At 47.0% G+C, this 12,629-nt stretch overlaps 1 protein-coding gene across 2 annotated transcripts in view; it reads right to left on the bottom strand.

Annotated features, from left to right (window-relative positions):
* LOC121857219 (protein O-linked-mannose beta-1,2-N-acetylglucosaminyltransferase 1-like) overlaps nucleotides 1-12,629 on the bottom strand; it is a 172,991-nt gene that overhangs the window by 66,245 nt on the left and 94,117 nt on the right. For both annotated transcript variants that reach the window (XM_042353173.1, XM_042353174.1), the window contains exons 3-5: nucleotides 9,518-9,614; nucleotides 8,939-9,075; nucleotides 5,320-5,499 (exon numbers count right to left, since the gene is read on the bottom strand). In XM_042353173.1, the coding sequence (XP_042209107.1) occupies nucleotides 5,320-5,499; nucleotides 8,939-9,075; nucleotides 9,518-9,614 (414 nt within the window). The remainder of the gene's footprint in view (nucleotides 1-5,319; nucleotides 5,500-8,938; nucleotides 9,076-9,517; nucleotides 9,615-12,629) is intronic.

Genomic DNA, 12,629 nt, shown 5'->3' with positions numbered 1-12,629 from the left:
ATTTGTTCTTCCAATATTAAGTACGCTGCACTTGCTGGTGTTGAATTTCATTTGCCATTTTTCAGACCACCCCTGCAGTTTATTTAGATCCTCCTGTAATGCATTTGCATCCTGCCCTGAATTAATCTGCCGCCCTATTTTGGTGTCATCCGCAAACTTGCTTATGTCACTGCTGATCCCAGTATCTAGATCGTTTATGTAGATTATGAACAAGAGTGGGCCTAGTACTGACCCCTGGGGAACCCCACTGGTTACACGGCCCCAGTCAGATTTAACACCATCTACGCTGACCCTCTGCGTTCTATCGGTGAGCCATGATTTTATCCAATTTAAAACTTTCCCCTCGATACCATGAGCCTTAATTTTTCTCAGAAGCCTCTGATGCGGTACTCTGTCAAATGCTTTGCTAAAGTCTAAGTAAATAACATCGTAAAAGTAAATAACATCGTTGCCTAGCGGATGAGCCGCCCGGAGGGCGGCGATTCTGCTAGTAGGCCATATAAGTGTCTCCCTCCCCTCCCTTCCTCCGCTGATTCATAATGACTCTCACTGACTCTATCTGACTCTCACCGACTCTTTGTGATTCTTTAATGACTTTTCCTGATTCTTGACATGTTTTGATCCTCGTTAACTTAATGAACCGACTCTAAACGAATCACCTTTTCTCTCCAAATCTTACTGATTCTGGCTGACTCTTTTTTTTATCTAACTTTCACTGATTGACTCTTCCTGAATCTAGCTGATACTGAATGACTCTGAATAGCTCTTACTGACCCTAGCTGACTCTAACTAACTCTACTCTAACTGACTCTAGTTTTCACTGCATTCACATCAAACGAGTCGAGTCGAGTCGTGTTGAGTCACACCGAGTCTTGACTCTACGTGACTCGCCATTCAAGGGGGCATTATTTTGTTTGTAATTTTGCAAAAACCGTTCACACCAAGGGAGTCGAGTCGAGTCGATTCATGAATATGGCTAGATCCACTTTTTCGTCAGTCATCGTGAGTCTGTTGTGGTGGAAACCTCGTCAGGCAGCTGGAGGATTTGATAAATCTTGTTCGGGAGCGTCCTGCTCTCTATGATAAAAGACACCGAGATCGTGACGTGATCTCAGCTCTGTGGAAAGAGGTTACTACTGAACTGAATTCAACAGGTAAGATTATATATTGAAAAAATAGCCTAGGATGTCATCAGTAAACAATAGCCAAATAATTCATGTGCGTTTGTTCTCTTTACTAATCATACATTACCATACACAAAATCAAACAAAATCAGACGTCGATATCCTTATCAGTAACAAATAATGACATAAGCTACTGAATATAATTCTACAGGTAAGAGGCTATTCCGGTAGTTACATACAATAGCCTATGATATTTTTTTGTAAATAATAGTGAAATAATTCACATGTGCTCACTTTATATTAACCAATTGCACGTCTGTACTTTGTGTCCATTTTCTCTATAGATATTCCTGTCATATTAACCAGCTTCTTGTAGTTTACCAATGCCTTTCTGAAGAAACTGTAGAATATGTCTGGGTGATTCATTAAGTTCGGAAACAAATGACTAAAAACACCAAAATCTGGTCTTTTGGTGTTGAGTCCACGCACCCATACTAGGTTCCTCTTTCTCCTACGCCGCCGAATCCACAACAGAATATGCAAGGCTGCGAGAGGATGTGTGTCCATACTGCTTCACATCTGACAGGATACTGACAAACGTGACTCTTCTTGCTCTTTCTGTGCGAACGGAAACAAGTCGAAATGACTCTGATGACTCGATTCGTTTGCTGAGAAAGAAAGAGTGAAGGTGTGTGTGTGTGTGTGTGTGTGTGTGAGAGAGAGAGAGAGAGAGAGAGAGAGAGAGAGAGAGAGAAAATAAACCACGCCTGAACCAAAGTCACCAATATAACCCGGAGTTAATTTCCTGCCTCCAGTAACTAGGAGGTGATTGCCTGCACTAACATCATCCTGTAGTGTCCTTGTCCTTCCCTGCCTGCCCTACCTGCCTTCCTGACCTACCTGATCTGCCTTTATACTTGCCTGATCTGCCTTTCTGCTTGACCTGCCTTTCTGCCTGCTTGACCTGACTTTCTATCTGCTTGGCCTGCCTTTCTACCTGCCTGACCTGCTTTTTTGCCTGCTTGATCTGCCTTTATACTTGACTGATCAGCCGTTCTACCTGACCTGCCTTTCTGCCTGCTTGACCTGCCTTTCTACCTGCCTGACCTGCTTTCTGACTGCCTGATCTGCCTTTCTTTCTGCGTAGCTGACCCAAGTACCTTTCTGCCCTTCTGTCTGTCTGACCTACTTTTCTGTCTGTATTATTGCCTGTCTGATCTTCCTGCCTGCATGTCCGGCCTGCCTGACCTGCCTTTCGGCCTGCTTGACCTACCTTTCTGCCTGCCTCTCATCCTACCCCCTTCCCTTCATCACAGGCTGTACGACAACATAAACGGATATCATATATTGTAACCCGTATTTAACTTTCCTATCACCACAGAAATCGATTAGTAAGCAAAGACCTGTAGCTGCATCCTGCTCCCTGACCTTCAGCTATAGCCTGCACGGCAACCTTCCTATTAACAGCCTGTAACTTCACCTGTATTGCAGCCATTCCTCCACGACCTGCATGACCTGGGGTAAGAAGAGCTGGAGTTAACCTGAGATGAAAGTTTGACCTGGGACGTGAAGGATGACCTGGGGTAAGAGTGGACCTAAAGGGTGACCTGAGGCAAGAGTGGACCTGAAGGATGACCTCAGGCAAGAGTGGACCTAAAGGGTGACCTGAGATGAAAGATGGACCTGAAGAATGACCTGAGGTAAGAGTGGACCTGAAGGATGACCTGAGGAAAGAGTGGACCTGAAGGGTGACCTGAGATGAAAGTTTGACCTGAAGGGTGACCTGAGATGAAAGATGGACCTGAAGGGTGACCTGAGATGAAAGATGGGCCTGAAGGATGACCTGAGGTAAGAGTGGACCTGAAGGGTGACCTGAGATGAAAGTTTGACCTGAAGGGTGACCTGAGATGAAAGATGGACCTGAAGATTGACCTGAGGTAAGAGGACCTGAAGGGTGACCTGAGATGAAAGATGGACCTGAAGGGTGACCTGAGATGAAAGATGGGCCTGAAGGATGACCTGAGGTAAGAGGACCTGAAGGGTGACCTGAGATGAAAGATGGACCTGAAGAATGACCTGAGGTAAGAGTGGACTTGAAGGATGACCTGAGGCAAGAGTTGACCTGAAGAGTGACCTAAGATGAAAGATGGGCCTGAAGGATGACCTGAGGTAAGAGTGGACCTGAAGGGTGACCTGAGATGAAAGTTTGACCTGAAGGGTGACCTGAGATGAAAGATGAACCTGAAGGGTGACCTGAGATGAAAGATGGGCCTGAAGGGTGACCTGAGGTAAGAGTGGACCTGGAGTATAACATTGAAGGATGACTTGAAGCATCAGTTACATCACTGAAATGAGAGTGGTTCTGGAGGATGGTGTAATAATAATAGGTTATATTTTACCTTGTATTCTTATTTTCATTTATTTACTTACTTTTACGCTTTCTGTATTCTCTAATTATCTTTTCTAATACTTAATTTTTCTCTGTTCTTTATACTCGTGATATGAAGGGGTGGTGAGGCGGGAGTGAGAGAGAGAGAGAGGAAGGAGAAGCAAAGGAGGCAGGAGGTAAGGGCCGGTTTGTGGTCAGGCCGCCCTCACACCAACGGGGAGAGGGGAGACGGAGAGAGAGACGGGAAGTTGATGAGGATAACTGGGGAATAGGGGTAACCTGAGACACTAGGGGAACAATTAAATAGTTATATTATTACTTCGGACTTACTGTATCACTGCATACCACCGAGGCACTTATAACAAATCAACCTTTCTCAATAAGGGAGGGATGAATTAGGACTCTTATTAACGGTTACCGCATTTATAAAATACTCTCTATTAGGGTTTGACAATTACACTAAGCCTCCAGCCAATCAGCACAGTTAGGCCCATGACGTCACACCCACAGGCCACTGTGATTGGCTCATGCTTGGCGGGAAAGAGTTACCCATGGCATTGTTACAATGACCCTGAAGGATGACCTGAAGTAAAACAGTCTTCCGGGCCACACCCCTCTGTGTCCCCTCTGTCTCCAGCAACGCCTTCTTCAACAACACCTGCCTCTGCCTGGCCTCACACAGCCAGGGCCTCCTCCCCGTCTGTACTCTGACGCTGTCAGGCCTTGTGCTCCCACCGGTGCCCCCTCACAACCCTCCAGTGACGTGACGCAGATCATATCCCTCTTCCAACAATTTACCAACCGTATTGAACAACTCTTCGCTACACTCTGTACCACCATCTCCCACCTACTCCTGCCCTCTGTTGCCACCCAGTCACTCCTCTCTTCTGGTTTGACACAAGCTGGTAGTCCCCCTGTGAGACCCCCTGCTCACGGCCTACTTCACCGCCGGCGGCCTTCACTACTGGTGTAGCACCTACCGGGCCTGCCCGGGTGTGTCCTGCTGCCCCCGAGCGAAGTCCTGCCTCATCTTCACGACACGTGGTGCCTCAACCTGTCCTCCACCCACCGCAAGCCGCGCCCGCTCCTGTGTCTGTGCTGTCTCCACCAGGGCTACCTGTTGGACCTAAGGACACCACCCCCGGCTACCTATACCCCACCGGCATGTCGACGCACACACCATCACAATCACACTAAAAGGTGTGTCCCTACATATTGTCAATGCCTATGTGCCTCCCTCCACCCCTACTGTACCTGTTCCACCACACCATATCACCTCCACCCCCACTGTACTTCGCCACGCCTAGTACATTGGCAACCCTGAGCCTGGCCGCACTGTTTGTAAACTTTGTGGCCAACCCGACTCTCACACCCTCTCTCACTACATCCTCACTTGCCCTATGACCTCCTCCAACAGGTCCCCAGCCGTTACCAACACCTCTTCCCTCCCTGACCAGATATCCCTCCTCCTAGTGACAGGCACCTGACATTATTAGGGACCTGCCACACTTTGCCATAAACAGATAAATTGTACCGGGAACTTTCCCCCCACCCACTCATCATTCTGTCACTTTATGAACTTGCTGACAAAACCCATGACCCTTCAGGCTTTTACGCCCTTAATGCATGAGTCATAAAGGCAAGCATGAACTCCGCATGCTTTCCCGATGGGCGCTGTAAACGCTTCTGCGCTTCACCTTGCACATAGTCCCCTCGTGGGCAATCTAAAAAAAAAAAATCTAAAAAATCTTGGAGTATGACCTGGGATAAGTGATGACCTCCAAGAATGAGGTGAGTGTTACTGACCTTGATAGCGAGGACGAGGATCCTGCCGGGGGACACCATGTTGAGGAAGAGCGTCATGGCCTCGTCCTCGTGGGGGGAGTAAGTGTCGAACACCCGCTGAGCCATGACGGCGCCGCTCGCCTGGTGTAGCACCACCACGTGTATCCCTCGACCCTTCTTCTCCTCCCCCTCCTCTACGATCTGTACCACACACACACACCAAGGTCACGAGAGGTCATACAAAGTAACGAGGGTTTAAAGGGTAGAGGGGTTACATTAGGTCACATGAGGTCATGATTACAAAAATTCATACAGGTCAATGTAAGGTCACACACCTGGCCAGGTAACAACAGGCACTCACCGTAACACACTTGGCCAGGTATTAACAGGCACTCACCGTAACACACTTGACCAGATAACAACAGGCACTAACCATAACACACCTGGCCAGGTAACAGGCACTTACCGTAACACACCTGGCCAGGTAGCAACAGACACTCACCATAACACACTTGGCCAGGTAACAGGCACTCACCGTAACACACCTGGCCAGGTAACAGGCACTAAAGTAACACACCTGGCCAGGTAACAACAGGCACTAACCATAACACACCTGGACAGGTAACAACAACTCACCATAACACACCTGGCTAGGTAACAACACACACACCGTAACACAACTGGCCAAGTAACAACACACTCACTGTAATCCACCTAGCCAGGTAACAACACACTCACAGTAACAAACCTGGCCAGGTAACAACATACAACCACCACAACACACCTGGTCAGGTAACAACAGGCACCCACCTCAGACCTGGTCAGGTAACAACACACACCATAACACACCTGGTCAGGTAACAACAGGCACTAACCATAACACACCTGGCCAGGTAACAACAGAACACACACAGTAAACACACGGCCAGATAACAACACACTACAGTAACACACTTCCGGCCAGGTGTAACAGAACATTTCAACTCGTGACAAACACCTGGACCAATAGGTAAACAACATACACTCACCGTAACACACTCTAAGGCCAGCTAGTAACACACTCTGCTCATAACACACCCAATAGGTTACAGTACCACAGTAACAAACCTGGCCAGGTAAATACACAGTCATCAACACACCTGGCCAGGCACAGACACTCACCACTGTGACACACCTGGCCAGGTAACAACAGGCACTCACCATAATACACCTGGCCAGGCAACAACACTCACCATAACACACCTGCCAGAACAGACATCATTTGCAACACACCTGCAGCCAGGTACACACCACTGTAACACACCTGGTCAGGTATCAAATACCCACACCACACACCTGGCCAATGTAACAGACACTCTACTGTAAATATTATCTTGCCAGGGAAAACACTCTGTCAGGGATACATTCTGGCCAGGGTAAATAAACAGGTACTCACTGTAACACACCTGGCCAGGTAACAACAGGCACTTTACCGTGTCATACATGGCCAGGTAATACAGGCACTCACCGTAACACACCTGGGCCAGGTACAATGGTGTAATTACTGCAACACACCTGGCCAGGTAACAACAGGCACTCACCGTAACACACCTGGCCAGGTAATAACAGGCACTCACCGTAACACACCTGGCCAGGTAACAACAGGCACTCACCATAACACACCTGGCCAGGTAACAACAGGCACTCACCGTAACACACCTGGCCAGGTAACAACAGGCACCCACCATAACACACCTGGCCAGGTAACAACAGGCACTCACCGTAACACACCTGGCCAGGTAATAACAGGCACTCACCATAACACACCTGGCCAGGTAACAACAGGCACCCACCATAACACACCTGGCCAGGTAATAACAGGCACTCACCGTAACACACCTGGCCAGGTAACAACAGGCACCCACCATAACACACCTGGCCAGGTAATAACAGGCACCCACCATAACACACCTGGCCAGGTAACAACAGGCACCCACCATAACACACCTGGCCAGGTAACAACAGGCACTCACCGTAACACACCTGGCCAGGTAATAACAGGCACTGGTCAGAACACACCACAGGCAATAACAGGCACTCACTGCAACACACCTGCCAGTAAACAACAGACACTCATCAACACATCTGGCCAGGTGCACAACAGGCACTCAACAAAATAATACCTGGCCAGGTAATAACAGGCACTCACTGCAACACACCTGGCCACAGGCAACAACAGGCACTCACCGTAACACACCTGCCACAGGTGTACAACAGGCACTCAATAAATACGCTCCTGGCCAGGTAATAACAGGCACTCACCGTAACACACCTGGCCAGGTAACAACAGGCACTCACCGTAACACACCTGGCCAGGTAACAACAGGCACTCACCGTAACACACCTGGCCAGGTAATAACAGGCACTCACCGTAACACACCTGGCCAGGTAACAACAGGCACTCACCGTAACACACCTGGCCAGGTAATAACAGGCACTCACCGTAACACATCTGGCCAGGTAACAACAGACACTCACCGTAACACACCTGGCCAGGTAACAACACACACTCACTGTGACACACCTGGCCAGGTAACAACAGACACTCACCGTAACACACCTGGCCAGGTAACTGACACTCTCTCACTGTTACCTGGCCAGGTAACAGACACTCACCGTAACACACCTGGCCATGTAACTGACACTCACCGTAACACACCTGGCCATGTAACTGACACTCACCGTAACACCTGGCCAGGTAACAACAGAAACTCACCGTTGCACACCTGGCCAGGTAACTGGACACTCACTGGGGAACACACCCGGCCAGGTAACAACAGACACTCACCGTAACACCTGGCCAGGTAACAACAGAAACTCATCAGGCACACCCGGCCAGGCAACAGACACTCACCGTAACACCCGCCAGGTAACAACAGAAACTCACCGTAACACACCCGGCCAGGTAACCGACACTCACTGCACACCTGGCCAGGTAACAACAGACACCACCGTAACACCTGGCCAGGTAACAGACACTCACCGTAACACCCGGCCAGTAACAACAGAAACTCATCAGGGAACACACCTGGCCAGGTAATCACACTCACCGTAAATACACCTGGCCAGGTAACAACAGACACTCTCACCGTAACACCTGGCCAGGTAACAACAGAAACTCATCAGAAGACACCTGGCCAGTAACTGACACTCACCGTAACACACCGGCCAGGTAACAGACACCATCAGAACACCTGCCAGGTAACAACAGAAACTCATCAGAGCACACCTGGCCAGGTAACAACAGACACTCACCGTAACACACCTGGCCAGGTAACTGACACTCACCGTAACACACCTGGCCAGGTAACAACAGACACTCACCGTAACACCTGGCCAGGTAACAACAGAAACTCACCGTGGCACACCTGGCCAGGTAACAACAGACACTCACCGTTGCACACCTGGCCAGGTAACTGACACTCACCGTAACACACCTGGCCAGGTAACTGACACTCACCGTAACACACCTGGCCAGGTAACAACAGAAACTCACCGTTGCACACCTGGCCAGGTAACAACAGACACTCACCGTGGCACACCTGGCCAGGTAACTGACACTCACCGTAACACACCTGGCCAGGTAACAACAGAAACTCACCGTTGCACCGTCAACAGTCACAGCCACACGGTTCTGGCTGGACACGACGTCGACGGTGAGGGTCTTTGGCGGTGACTCCTGGAGCCGCAGGTTGTTCCTCCGACCCACGCCCGCGCCGCCCACGTCACCCTCACTCCCTGCAACAGTGGGATTAACAGGATAAGTGACACTGTCATCCTGGAACTGTGAACTGGTAGATGCCAGGCTCACATTATATGACATTCTAACACGACAACTCTTACCTCCGTCCCAATGCAAGTCGTCTTCAGTGGGAGGCGGAATTAGAACAAGTAATTCACTCTCAAGAACCAATTTCAGTTATCTATCTGGCTCAGCTGGATGGTTCCCTCGTGAGATTTCAGGGAATTGAAGTCATGGACTCCATTCCAATCAACATCACTGAAGACCCAAATGGTGTAGGATTTAGGAGGAAGTGTCTGGGACGAGAAGGTTGTGGACAGGTGGAGGGGGCAGGCCAGAGTCACCAGGGGGAGTCTGGACTAGTGATGTGCTGATGATAATGGTGTTCGTGGTGTTGTTGGTGGAGGTGGTGGCGATGGTAATGGGGTAAATACTAACCTGTGGAGGTGGGGGCAGTCCTCAGTTGCCTCGTCTTGTCTACGATGAAGGAGACGTTGATGGCTATAGTGGTCACCAACACCAGCATTAGTCCCCCCTGCAAGAGAACCACTACACCGTCAGTTTTCTGTGATACACACAACACTGCTACAGGACCCTTCAGCTGTGTCGCCAGGCGCACACACACACACACACACACACACACACACACACACACACACACACACACACACACACACAGCATCTTCAGCTCCAATGGAGTGACGACACATTAGGCGCTGCTCCGCTCATGTGGTGTGGTAATTTTTTACCATGAATGCAGCTGTCAGCCCGGTCTGTCTGTCCCCACGCCTTCCCCAACTCCTCCCCACCAGGATTTATCAACATCCTCCCACCAACAATAGTGCAAAGATTGACGATCAACTCACAACTGATATATAAAAGTGACAATTTCTACTAAAAAAGAATGAAAACAAGTGTAAGGCAGTGATAAATTAATGCCCAGCGTCAGTGGTCACGATCCATATCCGCCACCACAGCCTACCCATCACCACCAGATGTCAATTGATGACTCAGCCACATCAGGATATTGATATTAATTGATATTAAAACAGTGTATTTAGCCAGAAGAGCACAGATACAGAGTCGATTAAGGATCATAATATTAACATGACTGAGCCAGTTGAGGGCCTGAGCTCTCTTTTAGGCACCTGATATATACTATACATTTATCTCAAGGAAGTATTATGTAACATTTAGTAACATCTGGAATAGTACAATAGCATGGTGGTAATAAGAACATATCAGAATGTTACCACGGTTATCACTTCGATATTTATTTATTTTATTAATTTATTTTATTTTTGTTACATTTATATTAAAAGTACTGTATATACATAATTTACAGTGGAAATTGAAAAACATAAATATGGTAAGGGAGGGAAGCAGTACAACATGGGTTGCATTAAGGTGGAACAAGAGGACTGAGCTGTCAGGATTATGTCGAGTTGGCAAACATATTCTTTGCAATGTTAATTTCTTATCTATCTACAAGATAATTTATGATAAAACGGTTTTGGGGGTACAATAAAGTCAGGTATATAAAGTAGGTATTACGAAAATATTAATACATACCTACTCAATAGATATTTTTTAAGAGATGATTTAAAGGAAGGGAGCGTAGCCTTTGCTTGGATGAGTGGGGGTAAGTTGTTCCACACCTTCACACCGTGATATTTTATGGAGGTCTGGGACTGAGAGGATGGCATGGGATGTGGTTTAAGTAGTCCTGGGTGCCTTAAGTTGCATCTCTGATTATTCGGAACTATAAATAATTGTTGTCAAGCAAGTGCTTGACAGATTTGTAAACAAACAGGGCACAGCAGTAGGTGTTAATATCCTCGAATTTTAACATTTTCATTTAAGCAAATTGTTCGTTTGTGCAGTAACCAGGGATTGTGTTTTTGAAGAGCCAGAGGCCACCCATAGTGTGTGACAGTGTATCAGGTGTTGGTAAACAAGATCATAATAAATTTCTTTCATTGCTGTGAGAGTAAGTGACTGTCGAGTGTGATACATGATACCGCACTGTTTATTGACTTTACTGTGAATGGCTTGTATGTGGTTTCTCCAGTTAAGTTTCTCATCAACAATAACTCCAAGGAATTTATTATTCTGTTCGCGTTTGAGGACTATATTGCCAAGGTACAGGGGGTCCAAATCTGGGGGTAAGTTTTTCCTTCTGTGAAAGATCGTGTATTGGGTTTTTTAAAGGTTTAAGGTCAGTTTATTATTTATTACCCAGGTCCTGAATTTAGTCAATTCAGTGTTCATAGTTCTCATCAGGGAATGGAGATCTGGGTTGCTGGCATAGAGATTATTATCGTCTGCAAATAAGTTGGATTTTATGAGTGTGCTGGTGTGGACTATATTGTTTATGCACAGTAGCTAAAACAACTATCTGTGCAGGTGGGGATCGAAATGCTCCGAAATTTTACGTGTGACTAGTGACAACCCTGTTACGAGTTGGGGATTTAGAATATAGTTAAAAGTCTACCCAGATCCCAACAGGCAACAACAATAAAAAAACAAAGACAATCGGACTATAAAAGGGTAAACAAAGGATGCGAGTTTATGTTGTGTATAATAAAGTACCATAAAATCCTTAACAAAACATTCAGCTTTCTATAATTTACCCTTAACCAAACTTAACCTAAACATTGACAGTATATACATATTTATACAACATACAATAATTTGAAGCAAGGTGGAGGTGGAGAGGCAATATAAGATTACAAATACTTAAGTGCGGAGCTGAGATGGCTGACGAGCAAGGCTGAGTATTGTAGAAGACGGTAGGTAGTCACTGTGCCGTAGGTTTCCAGGATAGGTGATCCTGTGGTCACTTCCCAGAGTGAACTGAACTTTCCTCGATCTGGAGCTGATGAGGAAGACTTTGAGGTGACGCAACAACCAGGATATGGAGAAGGGAAACCCAGGAGTGGTAACTAAGACTAGTCATACTCGGGTTTCGTCCCTAGATGGCGTTGCTCGTGGTGCTGGGTAGGTAGATCAGGACAATAGATGGCGTGGTTCGTAGTGCTGGGTAGGTAGATCATGACAATTGGTGGCGTGGTTCGTAACAACCCTCATATACCAAAATTATTCGTCCATGGTCTCATATTGTTTCCCACAAAGTATGCACAGATAATTGTTTTAGCTACTGTACAACAAAAACAGTACAGGACCGAGAATAGAACTTTGAGGGACGCCATACAAAATTGGTGAGGAGTCAGATGATGATTAATTATTATTGTATGTATATTCTGTATTATGTATGCTGTATTATATATTATGTATGTATATGATGTATGTGCTCCATTTATATATATTATTTATTCAGCCTAGCTAGCAGCGTGTGGCAATGTTATTACCATGTCCCACATGCTTAATTAATGTGCCTGGCGACGTATGGAAGCTGCTAATGTATCACTTGCCATACGTCGTCTATAGAGCAGTTGACAAGCAGACAGGTCGGAGAGCACTACTCCCTCTGTGTACATATCTCTTATCCAGTAAATCGAACCTACAAAATCTATACAGGTGTTTGTGT

The sequence above is a fragment of the Homarus americanus genome, unplaced genomic scaffold (assembly GCF_018991925.1).
Source record: "Homarus americanus isolate GMGI-L3 unplaced genomic scaffold, GMGI_Hamer_2.0 scaffold20465, whole genome shotgun sequence".
NCBI lineage: Eukaryota > Metazoa > Arthropoda > Malacostraca > Decapoda > Nephropidae > Homarus > Homarus americanus.
This window is presented reverse-complemented; position numbering and strand designations above follow the sequence as displayed.